Raw genomic sequence first — 16220 nt, 5'->3', positions numbered from 1 at the left:
GGAATAGCATAAAATTTTGCAGCCATTGTGGTAGTCCAATTATGTGTCAGTGAACATTATGTAAGAAAACAGGTTCTGAATGCAGGAGGGAGGTACTGTAAAAGCATTTCTTCTCAACAAAATTCCACCTATAATTTGTTCCACCTCCCCAGAAAGTATTCTATTTGGAAATACATCTCCCTTCAACAAAGTATATCCACATCTTCTTCCTTGTACAAAATGCTGCTTCTAAAATCAGTGCCCTCCTTTGCCTGTAAGCCACAGCTCAGGATTTAGTTGTCTGTCCCTCAGATGTGTGCTATTGACTCGGCTTTACTGAGAAGTTTGTTCTTTAGGTGTGGAAGAACATGTAAGTGAAGGTTGTGAAAAACAGGAAGAGTGAAAACAGAACCTCTGAGGCTCTCTCACTACAGCACAGTGACTGCTGGCTGGCGAGAGATGCAAAAGGTCGAACAGGCTAGGTTGGCTACCAAGCCACTCCCAGTCTCAGCTTTCCTTGAAGAGTACACATTCCAGTGTATGACTTGGAATACAAGTGAAAAGTGAGAAAGAGAAGAAAAGGAACCCATCCAGAGCTGCAAAGCTCATCTACTGCAAGCAACACTGGAGATGTTTCATTTGTGCTTCCCTGCATTATTGTCATGTTAACCAGCATCTGGCTCTCAGGTCAGGCTAACCTTTCCAGAAACAATTGTCAGGTAGAAGTGGCTATTTGAGATCATCTGGTCCCACCCACTATGCAAACAGGCTAAACTGATGCTGGTTGCACAGGCCAATATCCAGGTATGATTCTGAATACCTGTCTCTACCAAGAGGTGGAGGATACATAAGCTCTCTCAGCAACCATGCCAGTGTTTGACCATCCTCATAAGTGACCATCTCCATCCTCTCTTATGTTCAGATTGTACTTCATGTTTTCAGCCTGTGCCCATTGCCTCTTGTCACCTGTCATGGTTTGACACTGGCCAAATGCCAGGCACCCCCAAAAGTCACTCACCCACCCTCCCCTGCCACAGCTGGGCAGAGAAATGGAAAAAAAAATTGACAAAGGGTTCATGACTTGAGCTAAGGACTGGGAAAAAAACCTCCAAGGGCAAAACAGGCTTGGCTTAGAGGTACAAAGTGAATTTATTACAAGCCAAATTAGAGGAGGATAATAGGAAATAAAATAAGCCCTTAAAACACCATTTCTTCCCCCACCTCCCCTCTCCTTCCCATCAACAGTGCAGGGAGATAGGGCATGGGGGTTTTGGTCAGTTCATCACCCGGGGTTTTCTTCTGCAAGCTCAGGGAGAGGAGGCCTTCCCCTGTGAGACCATGGGGTTCCTCCTACTGGTTCTCCATGAACTTCTCCTGCATGGGTCCACTCTCACAAGCAGAAGTCCTCCCAAACCTGCTGTGGTGTGAGTCATCCTTCCACAGGGTGCAGTCCTCCAAGGCCAGGCTGCTCCAGCCTGGAAGCAGGGCCCCCTCTCTCCACTGAGTCTCCCACTGGATCACAGCCTCCTCCAGACATCCACCCACTCCTGCATGAGCACCTCCACCACGGGCTGTGGGTGGATCTCTGCATTCCTCATGGATCCCCACAGGCTGCAGGCGCACAGCTGCTTCACTATCGTCTCACCACAGCCTGAAGAGGAATCTCAGCTCTGGTGCCTGGAGCACCTCGTCCCCCTCCTTCTCCACTGCCCACCTTGGTGTCTCCATGTTGTTTCCCTCACATGTTCTCACCTCCTCCTCTCCTCTGGTTAGAAAAAAATCGTGTGCATTTTGTTTTGATTTTCTTCTCAAATATGTTATCACAGAGGCGTTACCAACCTCTCTCAGCTTTGGCCAGCAGCATGTCCATCTTCAGAGCCATCAGGGAATGGCTCTGTTGGACATGGTGGAAGCTTCTGGCAACTTCTCACAGGAACCACCTCTGTGACCCTCTTGCTACCAAAAACTAGGCCATGCAAAACTCTGGAAAACTGGAACCTCTGAGGAGAGTCTGGTTCCTTCTTTGCTACATTCTGTAAGGCATTAGTCAAGTAACAGGTGCAACGTGACTGCATTTCCAAATAACTGTTTTCAAGGAGCCTTGGGTTTGTTCTGTATCATCAAAATTTGCAACTTCAGCTCCACAAACTCCTCTTTGAAAAGTCACAGTAACTCTGAAAACTAAAGAAGTAAGTACATACTGGAAATTGATAGAGCAAGCCTCAACACAAAGATGTGGTAAGCATGGACTGCTTGTCACTTAGTGATTCCATGCTTGTCAAAATGCAGCCTATTAACATGCTTTCAGTTTATCCTACAATGAAAAATGAGGGTTTTGTGTTCCAGTACCAATCTCAGATTCATAAAATAATCCTTGGCACATCTGTGGTAGATGGAATTCATGAAAAGCAGAAATAATAGACATAGGTTACATTAATAAAGCCAAGAAAATTGACAGTGTTGGTGTACAGTGTTAGTATACAAGACAAGGACATATCTTTCTAACTGCAATGCAAATGCATCCATATTTTAAAGGTTTTATTTTGTCAACAGAAATAGGCACAAAAACCCCATTTTTCAGGTGTTATTTATAGTCCTGTCTTTACAGTTCTATTGCAACAGATGTGATACTTGGTCTCATTTTCTTCCTAGGCAACAAAGCTGAATAGGATTTTTTGCAGAGCAAAAATCCATAATTAGACTTAGTCTAGCACTGATTTTAAATTCTGCTGCTTATTACTAGCAATAACTGCAAGAGAACTCATCTTTAATTATTCACTCTGAGTAGGCCTTTTGGCCTACTCAGAGTGAATAATTTACAAAGTACAGATATAGGAATATGGTGGTCAATGAGGCAGAAAGATACAACCTTCCTGCTGAGCCAGACAGGAATGAAAGATGGTTTCATAAAAGACCAAATTTCTTCATCAGTTTGCCAGAGGAAAATGACTGGTTTTATCAAAAAACTTTTTATGACCATTTGTCAAAGGTCAACCCACTTGAAGTCAATAGGTCAGGCATTGTCATGCTGTGAAACCTTTTTTTTACCATTCTATCTGCATCAATTCACTATCTGCTCTCACTGTTTACATGTGGCACTGCAAAACCAAGAGCACTTTTTTGGCTAATGTGTTTCCTTCTGTAACTCCAATATCTCTTAACAAACAGGATCTTGCAGCAGCTGGTATATACCACAAAGAGTGTCTACACAGTTAGGGAATCCTTTCTTCATCTTCCTGTATTTTTGGCCAATCTTTGGAGCTTGTAGTACCACTAACTGCTTAGGGGTTTTTCTTATATGAATTGACGTAAAAACAAACAACAACATATTAAGATACACAGCTGAAACATTTCTTATGCACATAAGTAAATACAACATTGCCTAATATATTTCTGAAGCAAAAAAATAAGATAAACATGCAAGGCACAAAAACTGCACTTAAAAGGTATGAAGAAAGCAAGGCGCACATATCTGTCATGAAACCTTGTATGGCATATGCAGCAGTCAGATTTTAAGTGTATGAAAGCATTAAAATATAATCCTTGTTCAAAACATGAACTTCATACTGAAGATGAACTTCATACTTTTCTCTACAGGTTGACAGCATGCAGGTAATTTGTTTACTCTGCATGTGCCATACTGGTGGGCAGAGGCCATTCTTTACTAACGTTGAATGTAGCAGAAAAGACAGATCATGATCACAAATAAAATTTATCAATACAATTTAATCTGAGTTACACAGATTGAGATCAGAATTACACTGGTTTAAAGTAAAATATTTGTGTACATCTTACATTACACCTTTGCTGACACCCAGTTTTACACATTCTTCTGTTTCTGCTCCCTGCTCTTACATGACAGCTTTAGTAAAAGAAATCATTACAAGCAGAGCTTCCAAGTAGCTTTTCAGCTTTTGGTGGATGATTTAAACTCCCTAAGTCCATCAGAGAGGGATAATAAGTTCAGTACAATGCATGGTCTGAAGGTATCTAAAGCACCTTCAGTGACTTTGCTAGGACCAGAAGTCTTTCAAAACAACATCCACCAGTTCAAATAAGACCAAAATTCACTCTTATTTCATCACTTATTTTAGGTGACTGTGTAAATACCCTCTGAACTTTCTTTGTGATCTATTTTCTTTAAAAAAGGAGCAAAAATGCAAAATATCCTTGCATGAAATAAGAGCTTTATGTGACCTGAGGTCTACAAGTATTTAGATGCTTCCCCTCAAATTTAACCAGAGGATTAATGAGATTAACAGTCTACTTCATAATTCCCTTTTGCCATACCTTTGAGATCAGTTTCTATTAATTTCCCCAGTTGGTACAGTACAGAGAAAAGGAAGGTGTAAAATTATTTCACTGTATCTGTTGGCAATGCAAGGTGGTTGAATTATTTTCTGCAGTTCCTACATTTTTGCAGGCCAAACTCCAAGGTTGTGGAGGATACCTGTAGGGAACTGGAATACTGGCCTTCATGTCCCAGGACATACACCCACTAGCAGTGGGTGTACTGAGGAGAATTGAGGAGCTCTTGAATTGAGAAGGTCTCTAAGTTCTTAAAGCAGGTGACAGAGAGGAAAACTAGGAATAAATGAGAGAATGTGCACATTCAATACCAGAAGAGGATGTAGATAAGAAAAGGGAGGTGCAAATATTTCTACATTTACAAAAGTACTCATTGCCCCACAGACCGCCACAGATCCTGACTGAAGACAGATCTTAACTCTCTTCTCTCTCAGGATTTCAGGTAATTAGATATTGGTATCAAAATAACTAGCTTTTATTTGAAAGTCTTAAAAATTAACTTAAAATTCTTTGGAAATGAGTGGTTAAATGATGACACAAAAGTCATTCAGCAAAAGGGAGTGTTTATTTTTTCTATGAAGTGTAGCCCTTAGGAAAACCTTGTGCCGAGGCACAGTGGACAGAATGCAAACCAGGGCTGGGTAAAACCTACAGAGCCTGGGAGGGCAGAAAGTTTCCTGACCTGTAAAAAGGGTGCCTTAATCACCAGGGAGTGTCAGCATCTCCAGGAACAGCAATAGGATATGTGATGTGAAGGACCTAAAAATGCTTAGGTGTGAGCTAGACTGCATGGTATTCACCTCTGAAGTGCTCCTGGGAATGCTTCAGAGCTGTTGCAGAGCTCTGGGAAGCTTTAAAAGCAGAACTTGAGGACCTCAGAGGCTCCAGGCATCTCGGACACTCCATGGGAGCAGCTCACTTTGAGGACGGCAGTTTTGATTTAACCACACAAATTGTGGGTGAAGATGGGTTTAAATGCCCAGTTGCTGTTGTTGATCTAATGCTTAATTTTTACTTGATGCCATCTTACACTGACTTTATCGAATGTTTTACTAGTCTTTATTCTGATGAAGATAATGGAAATGTCTGAGTTTGTCATAATATTTATCAAAGTATTAGATGGACAAAAAATGCTAATAGGATGCACAGGTTTGTTCTGGATTCATGTATGAAAATCAGTTTAATCCTGGGGTTGTGGTTATTTGTTTGCTTTGGTTTTGTCCTGCAAAAACATACCTAAGAAAAGAGGCAGAAGAAGGATAGAAAATGTGCTGGACAAACCAGCAGGAAACCAAAGAAAATTTGTTGTTGGTTAAAAGAGGAACTATTTGGGGTTGTATGTAAGATAAAAGGAATTTTCTTAAAAAACAGAAATTAGCTACAGTTTCCAAATCCAGCTAGAGTTTCCAAATATGGGTTTACCTACACCAAGAATGTGTAATAATCTGTATCTCTCTACTAGCCTTCAGCATATATCTGTAGTCTGCCAGTAGAATCACCTGAACTCAGCTTTTTTCAGCAGCAAATAATAGTACAGGAAGTTTAAACAAATAGAAAAAAGTACAAAGTAGCACAGTGAAAAATTATCCTGTTTCAGTCTCTTAGAATCGAATAATAACTCTATGAAAATAAGGGAAAGAGCAAATAAGTTTTTGAAACAAGTCTAAACTGAAAACATTTCTAGGTAAAATTGTACTCAACTGATGAAAAACAAATAAACCTGACAAGGACACTGAAAGTGATGAGAAAGGAAAAAATAATGCAGGTCTTAGAAAGAAACCTACTAGCTGACTTTACTTGGTCTCTGTGCAGTATTTCACCCGGGGTAAAATACTTTTTTACCCAGGGGTATCTTCAGACTGTTTTTGAGAGGTGCAGGCAATCTCCCACTGGCAGCTTCATATTTTTTAAAAGAAGTGAAGGGGCAGTCACCACCCCTCTCTGACTCTTGTTTGTCTCAGGTGTGCCAATGGAATCTCTCTCAGTGTCAACCAACCGCTTCACTCTGGACCTTTACAAAAAGCTGAATGAAACTTCCAAAGGCCAAAACATTTTCTTTTCTCCTTGGAGTATTGCAACTGCTCTTGCCATGGTCCACCTGGGTGCAAAAGGTGACACTGCAAGCCAGTTGGCTGAGGTAAGCTCTGAAATTAGCCATGTACCACCTTCAGGGGGTTCCTACATAAATTGCACTGTTATTTTACCTATGGAGAACAGCAAGGAACAACATGGGAGGACAGTGATCTGCAATGCTGATAGCCTGAGTATGGCTATTTTCTGTACCAACACTATGGAAGGTCACTTCCACTTTATGTCCATGATCTTTGCTCTCCACCAACCCTTACACATTTAGCTTACACTTACAGTTAACAGAGCATTGCAAGTGATCTGCCAAGGAGCAGTTATCGACATTTAGAGGCTACTCTTGGTCTTGCTTGGAGCTCTCTGTTCCATTTTAACTGCCCTCTGAACAGAATAATTAACCTAATACAGTGCCCAAAAAGTAATGAGTACACACCTTTATTAAAAAAATTAATATGGCACTATGATATGCTAGAGAAAGGAAATCTGAAGATAATCTCCTGAGCAAGATACGACTGCTCCTAGATCTCAGCTGGTTCTGGCAGCAGTACATCTGCTTTCTCTTACCACATACAGTAGAGCAAGCGCTCCTGAACATGTGTTTGGCTGCACAGGAGAGGCAGAAGTCTTTGTTTGTGACATAGTTAGTCCATAGAAATAGTAATTCTTCCGTGAATAATGGAGCTGTGTGAGTATTGAAAATATCAGAGAGTCATAGAATATACTGAGTTGTAAGGCACCTCCTGGCCCTGTGCAGGGCACCGCAAGAGTCACACCATGCGCCTGACAGTGTTGTCCAAACACTTCTTGAACTCTGCCAGGTTTGGTGCTGTGGCCACCTCCCTGGGGAGTTCCACTCACAATACTGATCTATTATTAAGCAATCCATGTGGCCAAAATCTATATAGTGATGATACAGTTACAAAGATTTAATCAATGTCCTCAATAACACATAACATAATTGTCCTCAATAACTTCAACAGACTATCATTGGGCATGGCTGGTGGATTACCATAGAAAACTAAGATATTTACAACCCTTGGGCATTTTAATCTCAAACAAACAAGCTGTCTTATAAACACTTATCATCATCATCACAGGTTCTTCATTTTAACCAGACTGCAAGAGAAGGAGGTTCATCTGAGACAACAAGGCCTTCTCCAGCAAGACCAAAGAAAAGAAAGATGGTATTTATTACAACAAAAGATTCTGAGAGAAAAATCTCTGAAAATTGTATAGTCCAATGCAACCACTGCTTTTAGGCTTTTACCATCTGCTTGTTTTCAGTCTATTATCTACTGTCTCGGTTCAGTAAGAACTATATACAGAAAAAGTGAACAAGGAGGTAATATGGCTGTAAAACTCATTAATTCAGTCTTTCAAAAGCAGAACTGAAACACTAACAGCATTTTGATTGCCCATAATACTCTCTCATTTGGTTTTAGCTGGGCTGTGGAAATAGCAAAAAATCACTGGTCCTAATATGCTTTGGACAATTCCATTTCTTATCACTTTCAGGTTGGTTGGGATATTTTTTCTGTAGTGATAAACAAGTATTGCATTCACATCTGACTCCAGCCCTACCCAGTTAAGTCTCTTCCTCCTTTTGTAAGCACAGACACAACAGGCAGACAACATTCCCCTTGAAGGTAACGTGTGTTGACTCACCCTTGCTCATCCCCTCCACAGGCACTTGCCAGCAGGAGAAATGGCCCAGATCTTTTTCAACAAATGAACTCCCTAATCACTGAAAAGTATTAAATTCAATCAAGCCATGGTTTTTTCAGCACAGAGAGCTGAAAGAAATTAAATTAGACTAACTTCAAATAAAAAGGGGATTATATAATTCTATCCCTTGATGGTGTGAGATGGTTCTTTAAGATCAACCACTGCATTCCCATTCATTTTAGCAACTCACTGACTTCATAAATTGTAGCACAAACTGCCTAATATTTTCCTTCAGATATTTCCCCCTATTGCCTCTTTGTTCTATTCCCATCCCACTGAAAAAAACCAGCCTCTGCTATCCTGTGTCCTCTCCCTACCAACTTCTCTCTTAGGTGTCCTTCCTGGCAGCCCACACCTCAGCATGAGTAAGAAAAGATCATAGCAAGGAATGACAGAGAAGTCACCCTGAGTCAGTGGCAGAGGCTCTTGGAGTCTCATGTGCAGGGCACGGTACATGACATGGGGGAGGACACTGCATCCAGGCAGCTGGTGGGGAGCAGCTGGCAGGTAGCAGCTCATTCCTCCATTTGCAAAGCAACAGCTGGAAACAGCTGGCAAGCAACCTCATCCCCCCTTTAACCATCACCACTGACATCCAAAACAAGCTCTCTCCAAAATCCAAATAGCAACAGAAAGCACCCATGTGAAACAGGAAAATTTGAATAGTTGGTAAGTCCATGCCCTAACACTAGTTTCTGTGAGGGTAGAACACCTCAAAAGCTGCCAGACTGCATTGATGGATCCTTGTGAAACTGAAAATCAGGCCTGAAAATGACAAAAATGAGGAGACTCAGATGCACCATCAGATGATGCCCCCAAATGCCCACAAAGCACTGCAGAAATAAATCATTGCCCTACAGGTAGAATCCATTTATCTACTTATACACAGTTCTGCAAACATGCAATATCCTCAAAAAAGTTTCATTCCCTGAAACTCCTTTTTAATTAAAACAACATGAACAATTTAAATAAAGCAGGTGCAACAGAAAAAAAAAATAAATCCATATTAATTGGTGTCTCTTTCCAAGGATCCTGAGCATGAGGGAGCAGAAAACATCCACTATAGCTTCAAAAAGCTCCTGTCTGACATCAACAAACGCAGAAGCACTTACTTGCTGAAGAGTGCCAACCGACTGTATGAGGAAAAGACCTACCCATTACTGCCTGTGAGTTGAACATCTTTACTTGGGAATATGCTGACATGAAGAGTGATTATCAATAGAGACGATAAAAACATTCCAAATGATAGCACTGGGGATTGGGAGAGAGCACGAGGACAGCCATAGAGAGATAGTCTTGGACAGGCAAGAGGTCCATCTGTTTTCAGCAGTGGGCAATAGTTTGGCAAGGGCATGAGAAAACTGCGTAGTGATTCTTCCCCAGAATCTGCTGTGGCCACCAACTGATGCGCAGCTCAGGGACTTCCTGAGCCAGACGGCATGTCTACTTAAGTGACCCTGATGAGCTGTTGTTTCAGGACCTTGAACACTTGTCTTTTGAATCTGCTTCAGCCCTCAGCGCCAGGATGAGCTATACACGGCAGGAAGCACCTGTGCTTTCTGGGCTTGCCGCCTGTTGGCATCGCTGTTAGTTCATCTCTGTTCTGAAGGACATTTCTCCACACCTCTGGTCACCCTCATCCCCTGTGTCTGTATTTTTTATACTGTAGCATTTCGGAGACTGAGGAAGCCACAGCTGCATTGCAAACTGAGACAGTGGACACACTATAGTATTATAAAGTGTCATTATAGAAATTTCTCTTTTGTTGCCTACTCTTTTCTTCATAATTCCTAAAGTTTTATTTCCATTTTTGGCCATGATTAGACAGGTTTTTTTCATGCACCTGTCCATTACAGCTTCAATATCTCACTCCTAAATCATAACAATCATTTCCTATACCTTACACTTTACTGGATTACCTATAAATATGTTAATATACCTATTTAATGTAAACATCTAGACTTTGGTTTTATAGAAAAAATACTGTAGCACAGATTACAGTACACATATCTCTGTGGTACTCCAGCAGTAATAACCCTTCATTGTGGATGTTTTTTCCTCCTACTCTTGGTTTCTAGTATTTTGAACAAATGAGATGTATCTCTGTAGCCCCATGGATGCTCAGCCTTTGGTGACAAGTCCTACAAAATGCATTTTTTGTAATGCATTTTGTAGGACCCAAAAAGACTGTAACCCAAAAAGACTGTAATGGCTCAGCCTTTTTACCCATATGCTTCCTAACACCTTCAGAAAACTCCAACAGATTTGTGATTTTGGATTTCCTATTGCAAAATGTTGTTGACACTTCTCCAATAAGTCACGTTAACCCAAACACCCACTACACCCATTCTACTCACTTGCCCCACACCGACTCATGAGTTTGTAATTACCTGTATCTCTGAAATCTTTGCAAAACTGATGTTGTATTAATCATCTTCCAGGTGCTTGGAATGGGGTTTTAAATGCAATTACTGTTCTTTGATTTTGGAGTTTGTTTGGTTTCCTGAGTAATCAGCAATTTGTCTTTCTGAATGTGTATTGCTCATTTTCTCCATAATCTCATGTACATTTGCTTTACAGAGAATCAAGGGAATTTCCTGCTGGGAATCTCCATGAATGACTTCACAGCAGACAGCAATGGAAATGTTAATTCTGTTTTTCTGCCATGACTTTAGTCCAGCAGAATATTTCTTTTATTGTCCTCACAATTTTTTTGCAGGTTCCTCACCTCTGAAGCAAACTAAAAGCCTTTGTTCAACTTTATATGAGACTATTTTTCCATCTTGTACTGAACACTACTTCATAAAGCAGGAAAAAAAAGTTATTTAAATTATATTAAAATGTCATTTTGACAAATTAAAAAAATGTAGAAGTTTCATGGATCTTTCAAAACTAAAAATTTCCACCTTTGATTTGAGACACAAAAATTTGAAGTACCCGTTTCCTTGAGACTGAAGTTTGATCCATCCTTACTTAATACTTAGAAGAGAATGTATCAGGCCTTATTATAAAGGTTACTGCATATAAACCAAGTTTTCTTAAATTATGTATCAGCAGATTGTATATTCTGTTAAACTGATAATATTTTTATAACTCAAGTTCAACTACATAAGCACACATTCTTTAATTCTATTTTTCAGAAGTTCTTACAACTCATTACAAGCTATTACAATGCAAAACCACAAGCTGTAAACTTTAAGAGAGCTGCAGAGCAAGTCAGAGCAGAAATCAATTCATGGGTAGAAAATAAAACTGAGAGTAAGTATCGCTCTGATGGCTTTTTTCTTGTCTAACTTTCAAATATTTTGTATTTCCACATTTATTGCTCTCGCAGCCAAGAATCCATAAAAGGTGGAAACTCAGGGCAGGGAGGCAATGAGTAAAGTACAGCTAAATAATCTGAAGAATGCCTCTCTCCAGCCTAACTGCTGCTCCTTACAAGGTCCTTCCCTGAATTCTTTATGCTGTAGCCTCCTCTGAATCACTGCTGTTCAAAGGCCTGCACAGGTAGATACTCTGTGGCTACACAATGATTAGTGAGGGTTTTACTTCTGCATTCTTCAGCTGCTTGCAACCAACTTCACAGAACATCCAAGCTATTCTGCTTTACCCACTTTCCAATGCCGTTTACTACCAAACGCCATTTACGACTATAATTTTAAAACCCCAAAACCCAGAGAATTCATAGAATGGTTTAGTTTGGTAGGGACCTTAAGGACCATCTTGTTCCAACCCCCCTGCCATGGACAGGGACGTCTTGCACTAGACCAGGTTGCTCAAAGCCCCATCCAACCTGGCCTTGAACACTTCCAGGGATGGGGCATCCACAACTGCTCTGGACAAAGGATACAGAGATGCTTCAAAAGGTCATTTTTACCATATGTACAACATAAATACACATTAAAAAAACCCTCCCAAATGCAAACATTTTTGAAAGAGAGGTAGGCACAGGCAAGGAACAGTTAAAATTGGCAAGTTGTGCAGTCACATGGAATAACAGTCCCTTTGTCTGACTTTTGAAGGGAAAATACAGCGTCTGCTGCCTGCAGGATCTCTGCATTCTCGCACTGTGCTGGTCTTAGTAAATGCCATTTATTTCAAAGGAAAGTGGGAGAAGAAATTTCTGGAGAAAAATACTTCTGAGATGCCCTTCAGAATAAGCAAGGTAAATTCCTTGTCGCTATGCCTGCTGTCCTATGTTAATATGTCTATTACTGAGGAGAAAATACTTTACCTGTATTTAATATGCCACTGCAACACTACTCATAGCTGAGAAAGTGGTATAAACTCAGAGAGAATATAAACTGTGAAAATAACTCAGCATTGTCTTGTTTATGCACATCCATGAAAACTGGATTTTTAATTTATAACTCCTCAGTATCAAAATACTGGGCAACAGTTAAAGGTTAATTTTTTAAAAAAATAATAAGCTAAGCAAAGTAAGCTAAGCAAAGTAAGTTACGAAAAGGACAAGAAGAAATGTCTCTAAGTACCATTTTCAAACAGGACCAGGTTGCTTTTGAGGAGCAATGATTACACACCTATAGCTCACTTCTGTCTTGGGACCCTGAGATCATGGGATCCCATCCAGCTCTTCTTCCCACATGCACCCTGGGTGTTGCATCAAACCTCACAGGGAATTTTCATGGGGTTTGTCATTTTAGCTGAGTGTGTGAGGGTGATCTATTCAGATGATCTATTCATTGAGCTAACAGTATTTAAATGATCATGCACTGACAATTACCAGTAGCTGACTGCACGCATATTTTTGGACCGTGTCAAAAGCAAGCAAAACTATTTGTCAATGGAAAAAACCATTTTGTTTGACACAGATTAAGGGTGCAAATACCTTTTGTATGCCAGACAATGTGAAGCAATTGATGTGACTGTGTACCCGAAACCTACTACACTACGTGTGCAGTTTTAGGATGTGTCACAGCAGTTGGTCATGGTGGGTGACCTTGGCCGGCCACCAGGTGCCCACTGAGACTCCCTATCACTGCCCCTTGTCAACTGGATAGGGGGAGAAAAATAGGATGAAAAGGTCATGCATGGATCAAGGAAAGAACAGGGAGAGCATTTACCAATTGCCATCACGGGCAGAACAGGCTCAACTTCAAGGAATTAATTTACTGCCAATTCTCAGAGTAAGTTAGTGTGAAGTAAACCAAACATAAAGTGCCTCCCCCTCACCCTCCCTTCCTCCCAGTCTCAACTTCACTTGTGACTCACCTGTGCCCCAAAGCAGTGCAGGGGACTGGGAATGGGCTAATGTTGTAGGCAGCTCATTGCATGTTGTCTCTACAGCTCCTTCCTCCTCCTCACACTTTTCCTCTGCTCAAGTGTGGGGTCCTGTCCATGGGATAAAGTCCTTCACTTGGGTCCTTCCCATGGTCTGCAGTTTTGCAAGAACTGCTCCAGTGTGAGTCCACTGCAGGGTCACAGGTGATGCCAGAAAAGGGCTGCTCTCCACAGCATGACAGGTCCTGCCAGGAGCTTGCTCCAGCATGGGTTCTCCAGGAGTTGCAGGGTGGATATTTGCACCACCATTGTCTTCACCACGCGCTGCAGGGGAATCTCAGCTCCAGGGCCTGGAGCACCTTCTCCCCCTCCTTCCTCACTGACCTAGGTGTCTTCAGGGCAGTTTCTTAATCTTTATTTTAAATTTAGAAATACATTACATGGGATTCAGTTAATAGATGTTTAGCTTGTGTGTTTATACTAATTTTTTATAAAGATCTCAAAGACTTTGAAAAAGGGTGTATGTGATCCTGTCCAAAGAAAAGGGTCCTGGTATCCAGATGCTGCTGAATCTTTTACTTGTTTTCCGTTCAATGAAGCAAATAAATTTTATCATCCTTTTAATGTGTAAGGTAATTTTTATGTCTGAATTTCTTCCAGACCAAGACTAAACCAGTACACATGATGTTTTTGAAAGACAATTTTTTCATATTCCATGAAACCACCATGAAATTCAGAATCATTGAGCTGCCATATGTGGAAAATGAACTCAGCATGTTCCTTCTCCTTCCCGATGACATCAGTGATAACACTACTGGCCTGGAGCTGGTAAAGCTGACCTACAGTTGCATCACATACACTATGAAACAGTAACAGAAACAGATGAAAAGAGTGAGGAAGAACAAGCTTCAAAATCACAGTAGAATAGCTCTGATGTGCTCATATGTTGTTTCAGAAACTGTAACACCATGATTTTCAGCTTAGGATTCAGGACATGTGGTACATTGCAAACACAGTGCATCTGAAACCTATGTCCACACAACTGTCTTAAACTATTTTGGATCCTCCTTCCTACTGCCAGTATAGCATAGGGAAAGCAAGGATCACCATGCCCTAGAGTTATCTTCTCCTGAGGGAGGGCTGTATTAATTCATTCTTATGTAATTTGCAGTCTGGATTTCCAGCTGATAGTTTGTAGTGAGGCTTCTCAAACTAAGTGCTGACTACCCTGACCCAGAAGGTGCCAACAACAACTCATGACTATGCCAGGATCAGTTTCAGATTCTAAACAGAGCAGGGCAAATATTTTTATTTGTACCTCAGTTCCCATGCATCCCATTTATTTATCACTACTATGAGAAAATTTATCCATATACACACATATCAAGCACCTATTATTATTGTTATAAGTAATACATTGCAAAACCAGCAATGTTCTTCACACCAGGGGAAAAAAAAAAGATTAATTACTCAGAGGCTTCAGGCCTACACCTCCCCACCTTTAAGAAAATAAATAGTAGTATAAGTCACTCAGCACTTTGGCAGATCATGCCCTCTAAATATTATGCACATTCCATCTGTAGTCACTGCTGGTAGCTGGGTCTTGCTTTACATGTTCTTGATGAGCAATAAGACACTGGTCTGTGCATGTCTTGTCTCTGTCCTTCACATTCCAACTGCTTTCTTCCTCAACTCATTGCAGGTGGAAAGGGAGCTGACATATGAGAAACTGTCTGAATGGACCAAATCAGACAATATGATGAAAGCTGAAGTGGATCTATACCTGCCCAAGTTGAAGCTGGAAGAAAATTACGACCTTAAATCCCCTCTGAGCAGCATGGGGATACGAAATGCTTTTGACCCAGGTCAGGCTGATTTCACAGGGATGTCAGTGAAGAAGGATCTTTTCATCTCACAAGTTATTCACAAAGCTTTTGTGGAGGTCAATGAAGAAGGTACAGAGGCAGCAGCAGCCACAGGTGTCTTGATGATGAGATCAAGAGTCCCAACAATGATGACTTTCAAAGCTGACCACCCTTTTATCTTCTTTATCAGACACAACAAATCACAAACCATCCTCTTCTTTGGCAGGTTTTGCTCACCCTAGTTGGTGAGCCCTTGTCCTGCAGAGCAGGAGATGCTTGCTTGCTAGCACAGAGGCAAACCGCAAACCTCCAAACCTGAGGCTCTCTGCAACCGGGGGAGCAGGACTTGAACCCCTTCTTCATTAGACCACACACTCTGGTGCCTGAGGCACAGCTTTTTCAATGACTCCTTCCTAAACTGAAGGGACAACCATGGCAGTGCCACAGGGATTGTGCAATGCCTTGCACCCACAGAGCAATCCTGAATATCATTTGGATTAGGCTCTGCCCTTATCACTGTATATCTCTCTGACTCACAGCACTGTGCATAAATATATTTTGCCAGTCTTTCTCCTTACCCTTATGATGAGGGCCACTTATCCTGATCTAGTCCTAGCATGTACCCCCAGCCTGCAGCAATCAGACTCAGCTCCTGCTTTTTAGCCCTAGACTAAGCCCTGGAGTTAATACTGGAGGCAGATCCTCCCAGCCTTCACCCTGTGGCCATCCCCTTGCCTTCCACATCTCAGCTGCAAGTCTTCATCAGCTCCCAATAACCCTCATGTTGCTCCACAGACTCCTTTTAATAAAATAATTTTTAAAAAATACAGCTTTCTTATGGCTATTTGCCTCACTCAAACCCTCAGGAAAGTGAGGAAGGGTTAAGTCCGTACGGTGTCCGGCTACAGCAACAGCTCAATTTGGCTCAAAGCAATTCTAGCTTCAGAAACAAGTAATTAACAGCACCTCACGGACCGTGGGTGTTTTCTGTCAGCTCTGCCACGAGAGGGAGGCAGA

General features: G+C 41.2%; 1 protein-coding gene across 1 annotated transcript; it reads left to right on the top strand.

Annotated features, from left to right (window-relative positions):
• Positions 1-4676: 4676 nt before the first annotated feature.
• On the top strand, positions 4677-15987 carry LOC121348367 (heterochromatin-associated protein MENT-like). The gene is made up of 8 exons (XM_041427777.1): positions 4677-4729; positions 6249-6424; positions 7470-7556; positions 9126-9263; positions 11238-11355; positions 12120-12262; positions 13999-14166; positions 15041-15987. Exons 2-8 carry the CDS (start codon positions 6257-6259, stop codon positions 15443-15445), a joined length of 1227 nt encoding a protein of 408 aa, XP_041283711.1. The 5' UTR covers positions 4677-4729; positions 6249-6256; the 3' UTR covers positions 15446-15987.
• Positions 15988-16220: the final 233 nt, after the last annotated feature.

Source organism: Onychostruthus taczanowskii, unplaced genomic scaffold, assembly GCF_017590055.1.
Source record: "Onychostruthus taczanowskii isolate IOZ18803 unplaced genomic scaffold, ASM1759005v1 scaffold119, whole genome shotgun sequence".
In the NCBI taxonomy this organism is placed as follows: Eukaryota; Metazoa; Chordata; class Aves; order Passeriformes; family Passeridae; genus Onychostruthus; species Onychostruthus taczanowskii.
Note: the sequence above shows the minus strand (reverse complement) of the source record. Positions and strands in the feature narration are given on the sequence as shown.